We start from the raw sequence: 13,915 nt of genomic DNA on the forward strand, positions 1-13,915 counted from the left end.
TCTTCCAGTCAGATGGTGCTTTACACCGGATCAAGAGTCTAATTGCAGATATTCAGAAGCTGGTCCAGGGCAATTGTTGGGCTGGCTTTTAGCATTTCTGCACTTATGTTATCCACACCGGGTGCTTTACCGTTCTTCCGCCGAGATGTGACTTGTCTCAGTTCTTGGATTATAAAGGGGCCAGTGCCCATCTCTATGGGATCTTCGCAGTCACCGAGCTGACACCCTTCAGGAGGATCAGTTCCTTCACAGGCCACATTCAAGATCTCATAGAAGTGCTCTTCCCACCTTTCAAGCACTTCTTCCTCTGTGGTGATGACTTTACCATCTTTCGTCCATATTCCAGTGCTTGGCTTCTTGAGGCACCCACTTAGTAGCTTCGTCTTGGTGTAGAGCTCTTTCAGATTGTTTTGGTGCGATGCTCTTTCCGCCTCTTCCGCGACTCTCTCTAAGGCTTTCCTCTTGTCTGCTCGTGCTCTCTTTTTCACTTCCTGGTCTTTCGTTTGGTACATCCGCTGTCTGTTTTCCCTCACTCGTTCCGAGCGGGAGTTCAAAATGGTCTGTTTTAATTTCCGTCGTTCTTTGATACAGTTCCAGGTGGAGGGGCTCAACCAGTACTTCCGAGACCTTGCTCTTTGTCTAAGTGTTTCAGTCGCCGTCGTGTGATAGATGTCTTTGTACCCTGTTCATGCACCATCCACACTTTGGTGATCACTGTTTAGAGCCTCAAAGCGGTTCTTCAGGGCTATGCTGAAGTTCCGCTTGTGCAAAGGATCTTTTAGCTTTGCACTGTCGTAGATGGTCCTTGACATTTGTTTCTTTCTGTTCCTTGCCAGCTTCAGGCGTATCTTGCATCGGACAAGGTGATGGTCACTTGCCGCGTCTGCTCCTTGCTGTGTTCTGACATCAAGTGGCGATCTCCTGAATCTTCTTCGGATCGGCACATGATCGATCTGATTTCTGTCATCGGCCATATTACACCCCTGCCTCCGCATAATGGCCACCTCTCTATAACGGCCACTTTTATCTGTCCACAGGATGGTCACTGTAGAGAGGTTTGACTGATTTATACACGTGTATCATGTATATATATTTACATCATTAGCTTCCTTCTGCAATTGACCGCAGGCTGATCTGGAGGATTGTAAAACTCACTGGGTGAACCAATCTTCATGATTTTCCCTAGGGAAATGTTATGAGGTGAAGCCCCCTTAACAAATTTGCTTTCCCACGCCCTAAATTAAACTTTTAGCATGGGTGATTCCATATACAATTCTCCTGTATTCCTGAATTTATCCCTTGGGCTGTGGTCGGCCTGGGGTTTGACACAAGTCAGGGAAGCCAATGATATCTAAATATGTTGTAGGTAACAGTCTTGAGTCTTTCTTCTTCTTTCTTCCTGACTGAAGCGTCTTTCTACGAAATTACTTTTGGCCGGATACCGGTGAGACAAGATTGTCTTACCGGTCTGCGGCCAAAAATAATTTCGTAAAAAGACGCTTCAGACGGCCCAGGAAGGCGAAAAACACCACACATGAGTCGATTAACGTTTCTTTAAACTTTATTTGGATATTCAGAACGAGATGTAATTTACATATGCAATTTTCAGAGCATTATTCATAACTCTAATAGATTCTATAAGTGAATATATGAATGACCATATATTTGAACTGCGTAGAAAGATATGAAAATATGATTGATCATCGCAGTTATACACACAACTAAAGCAGTGAAATTTACGATGGCCCTGGAGGCTCACAGTCCAGTTTTAATTTTCACAGTCCAGTTTTAATTTTCACAGTCCAGTTTTAATTTTCACAGTCCAGTTTTAATTTTCACAGTCCGGTGTTAATTTTCACAGTCCAGTTTTAATTTTGCACAGTCCAGTTTTAATTTTTTGCCGTCTAGTGTTATTCTACCCACAGTCCAGTTTCAATTTTTTACAATCTAGTTTTAATCTTGTGAGACGTTACCAGTCTCTCTCAGACCGATAAAAAGGCGGAAATTTTAGCACAGCCATTTTGTGTGCAACTGAATTTGTAAGGTAGAACATGCCTTTGCCAGTATATACACCATGTATGAGAGGAAGTGATGGTTGTCCTGAAGATTCCTTGGAGCTTGTATCGTAGTATTTCAAACAAGGCTACAACAACCTCGAAATACTTGAATTTTTGAAGCTCCATGACATAAACATTAGCTTGTCAACTAAAAAGAGAAGGCTTACCTCTTATAAGGATTATCAAGAAGAAGTTTCGTCTCTGATGATTAATTGAGTGCCATCGAGAAGGAACTTGGTAGAGTTGGTTGTTTTGTGGGATACCGCAAGATGTGGGCACGGCTCAGAATGAAGGGAATTATTGTCAAAAGAGCGAGGATCATGACTCTTCTCAGGGAAATTGATCCTGATGGCGTAGAAAGCAGGCGAAAGAAGAGATTACGTCGCAGAGCGTATCAAGCAAAAGGACCAATAAGGGGGCTGCTGTAATTGGCTAAGCTGTAGCGGCTCCCCTGGCCATTTTGTTTTGTTTTGCTGTCTGTTTTTTTTTTTTCGTTGTTGTTGTTTTTTTTTGGTTTGTTTGTTTGTTTGTTTGTTTTTGCTTCCTCTTCTTTTTCTTTTTATTTATCTGTAATAGAAGGCCGAAGCTTAATAAATAAATAAATAAATAAATAAATAGACCAAATTTTGTTTGGCATACTGATGGCCATGACAAATTGAAGCCTTTTGGGTTCAGTGCGCATTGCTGTATCGACGGGTTTTCAAGAAGACTTCTCTGGTTGGAGGTGGGCCCCACAAATGAGAACTCAGAAGTAATTGCTAAGTACTACCTTGATGCTGTGAAGCAATTAGGTGGTGTACCCAGGAAAATTAGATCTGATGATGGGACTGAAAACAGCTCAATTGAGGCACCTCATACATTCCTCGGGTCATCCCACAACGATGAATATGCTGGCCCGGGATGTTTTATTATTGGCAGATCTACTGCAAATCAAAGAATCGAATCCTATTGGTCACAATTTGTAAAGGATGGTCCTGGCTGGTGGATTTCTTTTTTCAAAGATTTGTCAGACCTATGTTTGTTTAACAATTCAGACCCAGTGCACTTGGAATGTGTTCGATTTTGTTTCATGCAAATATTGAGAAATGAGTTCCATCAAGTTGCCGAGATGTGGAACCAACATCTTATAGCTTCAAGCAAGTTTGCAAATAGCAGCTATCGAAGAGGAAGACCAGACTGCATGTTTTTTCTTCTCCACCAGTTCCCCACCTATACAACTCTGAAGACTACAAAGTACCTGTTAATCCCCAGGAACTTGAGGAATTCATTGATGAATCAACCACGTGCCCGGCAGATTGCAGTGAAGAGTTCAAGGAATTTGCTTTGACTGTTATGAATGCACAAGGATTGCACCCACCTAATGGTGTAAATGAAGTACTTGATGTCTATGTAACACTGATTGAAGAGGTCGAAAAGTTATCATAGTTTTTGTTTGAAAAGGGGAAGACACAAACTACAAAATTCCAACAACTTTTATTACCAGCTACTGGTTAGTAATTTGAACAGCAAAGAGAGATATCAATGCTCTAAACATTGTGAAAACAGTACTAACCAAAATTACATAAACGTGCAAACAGTTAACTCAACCACATTCCCAGGGTCTATCTCTTCCCACTCCCAAGCTTAGTGGTGGGAAAAGAGAGAGAAGAGACCCTGGGGACAAGGTTGACAAATACTATTAATAAAACTAAGGAACAATTTCTTTGTAATTTCTTTCCAATAAAAAACAACTTACATAAAACATTATATATTAATCTTCATTTTACTTCTGTTAAAGCATAACTAAACACAAGGTCAGAAAGTATTTCAATAACTTTTATCCCTTTAATGGACTTAAGTGGTAGAAAACCAATACTTCACTTTTATTTTGGGGAGATGACCTAATAGTGGAATTGAATAGAAAACTTGCATAATTATGAAACATTGCCACTAGATTCGTTAAAAAAGTGTGCCATTACCCAGTGGGCTGCATGGAAACTTTAATATTCTGAAGAGCATCCCTACCCATGTTACTACAAGCCAACAATCCTACAAGCCTGAGCAAACAGAACACTTGACCTTGGCTTATGTCATGCAAGGTCTTCTAAATAAGTAAACACAACAATGTGTAATGCAGATTGCAAACTGTATGACTTTGGCAAAATTAAGTTTTTCAACATCTACAACAAACTAAACTGTTTTGTCAGTGGTCTGCATGCAGTTACTGGCTTGAAAAACTGGTATCTGGTTTACTTGTTTAAATGAAGCATCCTTAACGTCACAGAAACACTCTAATCTTTATGCCATGTTTAATCCAATACCCTTTCATGCGAATTAATAGACTTAAAGAAACGTTTTTATCCAGCAGACACCTTATGGGTGGGACCAAATTTCACCAAATTGAAAACCTGGTCTTCACATAAAGAGCGAAACAAAATAGGATGATAACTTTCACGCAAAGAAACTCTGGTTTCAATGGGTTAACACAAATTTTTAAATAAACGTGCACTGTGGCTGCCACCTTCAACAGTCTCTGTTGCCTACCAGCTGTGAAGCAATGATGCAGCTACCTCCCACCCACAGTAGAGTGTGAACAACTGTTAGGTATAGAATTATACACATGCAAGGTATTAGCCTTTCATAATAAACCATAAGATATCTTTGATGTGAAATTGCTTTGGTTTAATGACTTCTGTTTCTGTTTGAAACATTTCATGTCAGTTTGATTATTTTTGTGTTATTCAAAATAACAAAATATGAAAAAATAAAAATAAAATCAAACTTGTCTGAAAAATTTCAAAACAAAAACCCTTTAAGCCACAGCAATGGTTGTCACAGAAAAGCACTCACCTGATGTCCATTTCCCAGGAATCTTTGTCCAAAATGTTGTTAAACTACTCCCTTAGTTCAACAAAATTGGCATAAGTGGAAGGGAGCTCTAAGACAGGTCCACATGTGTGTGCAATGGGCCTACAGCCCACACCCTCGAGTTTGGTGAAGGCCACTTCTAACTTGCTGGTGACCAAGATATCTGATGCAGTTGTGAATCTCAAGAACTGGATTAGTTTGGTATTGTCTAAGCCTCTTATGTAACGCTGCAGAAACTTGAAGGCATCTCGCTCTGCCTCTGTGTTTGGCTGTACTGCTAATATTTCAAGAACGTTTTTGGTTGTTGGTTTTAATGTATCGTAGAGGCCTTGAATATCAGAGGTGCTCTGAAACTGTGGATACTGCTTCAGCTCTTAAACACTAGGCTGTCAAGGTAGAAATCATAACATGAGGCTTCTGAATCAGTTCTTGATTAGCAATTTGTATCAGTAATTTCCCCGGGGGGGGACTCCCATATGGAGTGGACGGGGATGCTCGTCGGAAATTTTGAATTTAACCCCTAAAAGGGACCAATCTGAGCGTGACCGAAGCTTATGCAGACCCCTAGAAAAGACCAGTTTAACAATAGACAACGACATTTTGTTACAGTGGACTTTAGATATTAATGGTATGGAAAACCTTGTTTATATGAATTGAGTAAATATAAAGAATCAAAATTCTTTCTGTTTTGTTATTTCTTCGCGTGCAACCCTTAACGAGACCTTGACGGCTAAAAATAATGACATTTTGCCCAGAACACCCTAAGCGAGACCAAAATACGAAATTTACACCCCTAAGCGAGACGACGAGCATCCCCGTCCATTCCATATGGGAGTCCCCCCCCCCCCCCGGGGTAATTTCTTCAAATTCTCTGAACGTTAACTGACCGCCGATCTACAATTGAATCTCTCCAAAAACTCAAGCAACTCGTCATTGTCATCTGGGAGGCAAGTTTTCTCTAGATGCTCTTTCACTAGGTCTTCTTCCACAGGTGACAAATACTTCATGAAGGATTCCAAAAGCATACTTTCAGCATCAAACAAACAGTGACAGATGAATACTTTTGTTAGGAATATGGGGAAATATGTGACTGATTGGTATCCTTTGACAAGTATTCTGTCAACTACTTCCCATTCCTTGATGAAGTGATCATGCCTTACGAAAGGAACTCTTTCTCGTTCCCCGATCGTCATCGTGAGTCGGCAAATTGTTTCCAGAACAATGAGTACACCTCTCTCTACACCAACACCCACCCCTTCTTCTTTGTTTCCTCTTTCATTGATGATTGTGAATAACAATGAAGAATTCATGACTCTTGTGTCCTTAAAATGCTCAATCATATCACTGCAAATTACTGAACGATGCACCGTTAATGACATTACACAAAGGTCTTCTTGCTCTCTGAAAGGTCCTGGACAGGAGTTCTCCTCTTCATGCAAAACACTAGATGGAGTAACAGTCTCTTGAGCAGATAGTTCTGGCCCACTTACCACTGTTTTACTGGTAGAAGAGTTTCCCTTTTCACATAATACACCTGATGCAGCCACACTGTCTTGCGCAGTTTGACTACCAATGGCATCCTGAAAATGGGCCACACGCAGCTCTCCCATATTATGAAGAGACACTGGAGAAACAAAGTTCTCACTATGCAGTCCTTCTTCTTCCGACTCCAATTCAGGCTTCTGTTTCTGCTGCTTTCGCACAAACAGCCAATAGACTCTGCTAGTATTCGTGGTTTTGCTCACATCGGAGACATGTTTCACCATTGTTAAAGGAACAACCACACACCTTGCACACTTCCCTGTCACTAGCTGTTAAGGTAGGTCCTAAAACTGTCGAGAATGCTACGGAAGACCTTTCTTCAGATGTTGGCAGGCTTTCTGCTCCGGTAGGCTCACTGCTTTCGAATTCATCTCCTAAAAGATGACGGGGTTGTGTACGCAGGAAAATATAGGTAGAGGAAGGGTACAGACCATTTCTCTTCAGGTAGTCATCCACAGTTCCTTCATCGGGAAAATCGAAAATTGCCACTCCGCTTGCGTTACAGATCCACGTGTTCATTTCTTGTGTACGACCAGCAAAATTATTCTTGCCATCAGTGAAAAACAATGCACACGGGTGTAGACAAAACCTGGACCCCCTTCTGGACCCCCTTCTGGACCCCTCAATTTTTTCGGCGAAAATAAAAAAATAATAAATTAAAGTTATAGGCAATACGTGTGCTACGTACCACCGCTTCTTTCGCACTTTAGTTTCCTTCGATTCAGCATTCAGCTCGAAAGAAGGTGTTCCCCTTCATGCAACGCATTTCCAAGTTCTTGTTAAGTATTAATCGTGTGGCGTTGCTAGCGGCCAAACACAAAAATGTTTCTGTTGTTTCCATCGCAAAACGTGTATGAACTTTGTGGGAAAACGGCCTAGAAAAATGCATGATGTTGGAAACCAAATTATGAGCTTCACGTTCAAAAGATGGATGGTGAGGTTTCATGTGCAGTTATATTCACAGATATCATTTAACCGTCCTTTGTTCTGGGCATTCTGAGATCTGAAAGCAGGGGGCTCTCACAGCGTGTAAATTTTCAGTGCCTAACAGTGTTATTTTAAGTATTGTTAAAAATACGATGGTAATAGGCACAAAGTCAGCAAAAAGACAGAAAAAAACTGCATAAACAAATGCATTTAGTTTTATCACTTCTAAAGATTGATATAATACAATCAATGTCGATATTCTGAATAGAAAGTTTACGAATCACTTATTTAGATTATAATGCTTGCTTTTCAGTCTTATTTTATCCCAGCCAAACTTCATGAGGAAACAAATCAAACGTTCAGTTGATACGAAAAAGTTTCCTAATTCTATGAACGGAATGAAGAAAAATAGGATGCAAGACACAATGTCATCAGCGAAAAAACTTACACGCTCTGAAAAAGACGACGATCATCCCCATCTCCTGACACTGAATGTAAGATAATTAAAATATTAGATGTTATTTTGGACACAAAAGGCATAAAGATGGAAAAGGATTGAAGAGATAATAGCTGGATTGCAAATGCAGATCTTGACTCACCATCCCCATCTTGGGTGTCTCGTTGCGTCTCGTTTCAAGCAACGCCCCTCGTTGGTACTGGTCAGCGGAAAAAACCAAGATGGCGGAAAACAAAATGGCGTAGAAAATGGCGGGAGTCCATGCAACTTGAAAATGACAAGTTTTGCGGAACTTGTCTGAGTAGCTAATCGGCAAAACGTTCCTGATCCTCCTCGGAAATACTAAACAAGAACTTTGAAATGCGTTGCATGAAGGGGAACACCTTCTTTCGAGCTCAATGCTGAATCGAAGGAAACTAAAGTGCGAAAGAAGCGGTGGTACGTAGCACACGTACTGCATATAACTTTAATTTATAATTTTTTTTTTTTTATTTTCCCCGAAAAAATTGAGGGGTCCAGAAGGAGGTCCAGAAAGGGGGGGGAGGGGTCCAGAAGGGGGGTTCAGGTTTTGTCTACACCCATAGCTTGCATCTCAGGAAGGTGCTATTTTGTACTATGGGACTGGATTGTGGAAAGAGCCTATTACAGGCACTAAACTCATAAGATTTTAAACTGATTAATGAAAAAAGTGAGGGTAAAATGGAGAAGTAAAATTTTGAAGGCTGGCTATTTTACCCCTTGCCATACAATCTACCATCAAAGATAATAAATTTTGGGAATTATCATGATTGCTTTAAAAACTGTGTTTGTATATGGTGTTGTTTCATTTTATTCTCACTTCAAATTTTACTTTTGCTTTGTTTTGGGGTATGGTAATGTTTTATAATGTGTTTGAAACAAAAGAGAAGAAAATTTTAACCAAGGATAAAATTGAATCACACTGAAATATCCATATGGTGAACTGCACTTATGACCTTAAATGCAATTTAAAAACATCTTTCCAGGGCTTCAAATAATTTCCCGGCTGGTGACGGTCAAATTGTCCGGTCAAACCTATTCTTGCTCGCACATATCCCATTTTTGGCTGGACAAACACTGATTACGTCTTATCGCTATAAAAGTGCCCCCTCCACCCTTCACATGATGTTTAAGTATGAAACAAGTAAAATTTCATAGCACTTATTGTACATGAGCATCAATCTCATTGCAGGAAAAGCCTGGAATATAGAGTGTTTAGTTAATCGTGGTATTTATAGCTTAAGTGATTCACACGGAAATGTTGACAAGTAGACAAATGAATGTAAACTTGCTTTCTTGTTAATGTTATTTTCACACCCTTGTACCAACACTGAGAGGTTTTGTTATCCTTCTCACGTCATGTTTACAAAACCCACACAGACCATAAATAAACAATAACGACTATTATGAATCATGTATAAAAAGTTTTGGTCTGGTAGTTAAGCATCCGCCTTTTTTCCCTCCTTTTTCACAAATGCCAATAATATTGAACCTTTAAATATTTAAAACTTGGAACTCTAAATTTTTTCCTTACCAGCGTAAAACGACTGGACAAATTATCCGGCCATCTAAGGATTTGACTGGACAAAACCTATTTTTGACTGGACATTGGCCGTTGACCGGCTGTTATTTGAAGCCCTGCTTTCCCTCATGCCACCTTTTCTTCAAAAAAAAATATAAATATTTTTTTTGTCATGTTAAATTAAAATAACAGTGTTAGTTACTGTCTTTTCAGGGAGTATATTTCCACTATACTTATTCCCTACTTTGTCAGGCATCAGAATAATTTCTACTTAATTTGTGCAGTACATTTCAACTATGTTTAAAACCTACTTCATCTTGGTAAATATTACTTTCACTTATGCAGTATACTGTAAGTATACTTTCCAAACTGTACTGAAATTATACTTCATTGCATGCAGTATTATTCAGGTATACTTAAATTATACTTAATACTGATGCCATATTCTTGTCATCTACTTAAAGTATACTTTTGGTTTGTCCTTTTGGGTAAGGGATACTTAATTTTGTTTCTTAATCTGCCCAATGCAAAGTTTTGTGGAGAGTCACCCAGTAACTGTCAACCTTAAACAAGATGTCAAGGGCATCCAAATACAAGGAGTAAAACAGCATGTTTATAAGATTAATCTTTATCACAGCGAAAGTGTGTAAAGGGGTCCCATCAGGGGGTGTCTTGAAAACTATGAACCCTAAAAGTCCTACTATTATAATTAAGACCCTGAAACTTGAAAACTAAGACCCTCAAACAGGACTTGGAAACTTTCTGCTATCTTTCTTCATGAATTGTTGAAAATCTTTGTAGAATCTGTGGTAAATTGAGCAGAACACTTCTTGTCTGGTACAAAGCAGTGAGAGATATTTTTACCTGGTTTCTTACACTTCATACTTCTCATAGTACTAACTACATTCCATTCTGAGATAGCAAACTTTATATAATGATGGCTAGTTAGGAGAAAATATATGCTGTGTTGGGCAGAGTTGCAAAAGACCAATACAGAATATCCTTTCTCCAACAGCATCTGCACATAAAGCCATTATGTGGTCTCACAGAGAAATTTAGTATTTTATTGCAATTTTCCTATTTTCACGCGGGGAAAAAATGTGAAATTCCTTCATGGGTCAAAAAACAATTTCCTTCGAGCTGCCATTAGGTGGACATGAATACTGTACATCTAATGCAAATCAAAAGAAGTCTGCATGATAATTGACAAAAACAAACTGTGCAAATTTAGAACAGCTACAAAAAATATATTCCATTGTACTTTTGATAAACTGGGCTGCAGAGTACACCAGAGAACAAGTTTATCGTTGATTCAATGTAATTTGAAAGATTTTGGGCCATTGTTTGTGGAAAAACTTTGATCTGTATGTGCAGAACCTATTTGAGTGTCACACTGCCAGTAGCAGTTTTGGAACCTGAATCAGGACAGCTGGAGGCAGCATTTGAAACACCATTCCCGCAAAATAATTTCGTCTCATGATCAAACACATGCAGAAGAGTTCCCAGGATTGTCATAAAGCCATGAATAACCACCACAAATGATAAAGACGACCACTGCATCGTGCGTGCATGCTGCTGTTACTGCCCCTGTACTATCGGTAGTGTAAACTACTACACTTCTCCTACAACTGCTACAACTACCACTACCATCGTTTTGTGTCATGCTAGACCAAATCTCCTTATTGAGGGAGCTGACCTCTTTGTTCAAGAAGGAGAAGCCTGGTATACTGCTGCAATCGCACATAATTGGAACTTACGTATCCCCTTGTACAGTTGAAAAGCCAGTTTGACACGTAAGACTTGCAGTTGGACACAAGGTACCAACCAGAATGAAACTCCTCGAGGTCAGTTTTGTTGATGTAACCAGAATCGAGCAGATGATATTGGGTTCCGTTTATGCTGTAAAATGCAACTTTTAGTCTGTCCTCCCCCAGGGGACCTGCAGCACGCACACAATAATTTTCAGGCAACACATAAGACATCTTGGTCTCACCAGGAGAGCTTTCGGGTTCAAATTTCACAGGCCTTCTTGTAATAAAGTGGTCGAACGAGGGTATCCAGGAGGAGATGACGTAGAATTTGCTGGCATTCTTCATATTTGTATCGGAATTCTGACATTTTCGCCACGTTGTGGTGTAGAACACTTGATGATGATCATTGCCACTCAGAGTAAAGCAGATGTAGCGCGGTGGTCGGTCGTATGTTGAGCAAGAAGGTGTTGGTCGAAAAATGATACGAGGAGCGGTTAATGAGAGGGTCGGCTTCAGAAACATTGACACCACTGACAGAAGAACGAACACGACAATACAAGAAACCACCCACCGCAAGCCTTTCGTTGCGTCTGTTTTCTCATAGAAAACTGGGTAGAAAATGAAAAGCCCGATACAACACACCAAAGAACAGGCCACTGGATACTGAAGGAAAGAATCTACAACCAGTCCGGCCATATGGCCACTAAATGGGTCCAATCCCATGCTTGTTATTATAAAAAGTTCTGTCCGCGACTTCTGCGAAACACAGTTGCAAAGAAGCCGGAAGTGGCAATGTTCACACCTGGCGCCAAATGTTAAGGCGGGTAAGCCTGGGCCGGGAACGCGGGGAGTCAAGCGTAACATCCGAAATTTTCTTTGACGAGACAGACACTTTAGTTTTCTTTGGCCTCTGATCACAGGGAGCACACAATCTTTCTGAGTAGGGAGAGGGTAAATAAAGGGACGAAAAGAATGAATAGTTTACCTTTGTATCCTCATCTTAGAGGGAAAACCGCAACCTCGTCCCCAGGCTCTCTCTCCTAACAACGGAGGTAGAGGAGAACCGCATCTCCCCGTCAGGTAAGTAACCCTCCCGGGAAATATAATTTCTTCTTCACCCCTCTCCGACTGATAGTCGCAATACTGGTGCAGTTTACCAAAGCAATACTGCCAAGCGAATAGGACAAGGCAAAGTAACACAGCCATACAATTTAATAATACTACATGAAGCTAGATGAGATCATAAGGTCCTACAACAATACAATGCCTTCTGCAAATAGGATAAGGCGAAGTAACACAAGCATAATGAATAATAAATACTCAAATGAGGCTAGATAGAAACTTAATGTCCTGCAACAATACAAAGCCTCCTGTAAGCTGTATAACAAAGAGGTATTCCGCGATTGAGAAAATCCAACCATTAAGCACAGCCCTTGCGAAGGCACCAGCAGATGACTGTCTGTGATAGAACCATTCAAAGGTCTGCACAGAAACCAGGCCAGTCCGTTGCTTCCAAGATAAGATCAGCAGACAGTCTTGCCGCTGCAACGGCAGAGGTAGACGCTCCCCTAGTGGAGTGGCCAATGTAATTCAATTCAATTCCAGCCTTACGCAAGGCTCTTGACAGCCACCGAGAGACTGACTGACTTGAAATTGCCTTGTGCGGAGAGACAAATGGCACTAATAGTTGGGTGGATTTCCGTCATCCTTTTGTCCTCTCCACATAAGCGGTAAGACTACGAAAAACGCAAATCTTAGGATTCTCAGTGGGAATGCCAAGAAAAGAAACTTCCGAGCTGGGTGACCAGGTCTGGAGTTCTTCACATGAGTGGGGAGTGAAAATTCCCATGATCCCTCTTTTCTGAGAGAATAGGTCCAACGCAGACAGTTCATGAGCTCTTGCTGCTGAAGTCAGTGCTAATACCAAAACAGTTTTATAACAAAGCTGCTTTAGTGTCAATTCTTCTAAGGGTTCAAGGGACTCTAGGAATGACAAGGCAGTCTTAACATTCCATGTAGAGCAGTATCTAGGTTTGGGAGGTTTAATCGTAAACACCCCTTTCATAAAACGAGCCACAACGGGGAGAATTCCTAACTGAGTAGTGCCAAATGGGTCATGAGCCTGAGAAATAGCTGACCTATAGAGAGCTGTAGTCCTGTATTCCAAATTGCCTTGTGTAACTAGGGATGCAAGAAATGCAAGAACCTCTGCTACAGAAGCTGAAATGGGACAGGAACCCCGTTGAGAACACCAGTGTATCCATCCCCTCCAGGGACCTGAGTGCCGCTTCTGGGCGTCCGTTCCCCGTGAGGCCAACAAGATGTCAACAACTGCCTTTGAAAGGCCTGTTGCTTGGTAACGGTCCCTGATAGCGACCAAACTGTTAGATGAAGGGACTTCCACAGGGGATGGTATGCTGTTGGCTGAAATGGGAGAAACAACAGAGATTGGCGCTGAGGTAGCAGCAGTTGGCGATCCACCAGCATTTGAATGAGGTCTGGAAACCATGGCTGTCCGGTCCAGTTCGGGGCAATTAGGAGGACTGCAGTTGCTTGATCCTCTTTGATTTTCCTCAGTACCCGAGATAGAAGGACTACGGGAGGATGGATTAGACAAGTAATCGAGTAATTTTTTCATGTATATGATTAATAATGGTAATAGGACTGAGTGGAGTCCAATTCGGTCTGTAATCATACGAGTGATTAACAAAATCGGACGACCGGGAAGCGGGAGTCCGATTTGTTAATCACGAGTATGATTACAGACTGAATTGGTCGACGCGAAGCCCTGTTA

At 40.8% G+C, this 13,915-nt stretch overlaps 1 protein-coding gene and 2 pseudogenes across 1 annotated transcript; all 3 read right to left on the reverse strand.

The window, feature by feature from the left end:
* Window positions 1-1,069, reverse strand: LOC149112192 (uncharacterized; annotated as a pseudogene).
* Window positions 1,070-5,751: 4,682 nt separating this feature from the next.
* On the reverse strand, window positions 5,752-9,686 carry LOC110061676 (uncharacterized; annotated as a pseudogene).
* Window positions 8,619-11,985, reverse strand: LOC110061664 (uncharacterized). The gene has a single exon (XM_020768515.2). The coding sequence runs from the start codon at window positions 11,983-11,985 to the stop codon at window positions 11,050-11,052; it is 936 nt and encodes a 311-aa protein (XP_020624174.2). The 3' UTR covers window positions 8,619-11,049.
* Window positions 11,986-13,915: the final 1,930 nt, after the last annotated feature.

Source organism: Orbicella faveolata, unplaced genomic scaffold (assembly GCF_042242905.1).
Source record: "Orbicella faveolata isolate gen_17 unplaced genomic scaffold, um_ofav_v1 contig_2, whole genome shotgun sequence".
NCBI classification, from domain to species: Eukaryota; Metazoa; Cnidaria; class Anthozoa; order Scleractinia; family Merulinidae; genus Orbicella; species Orbicella faveolata.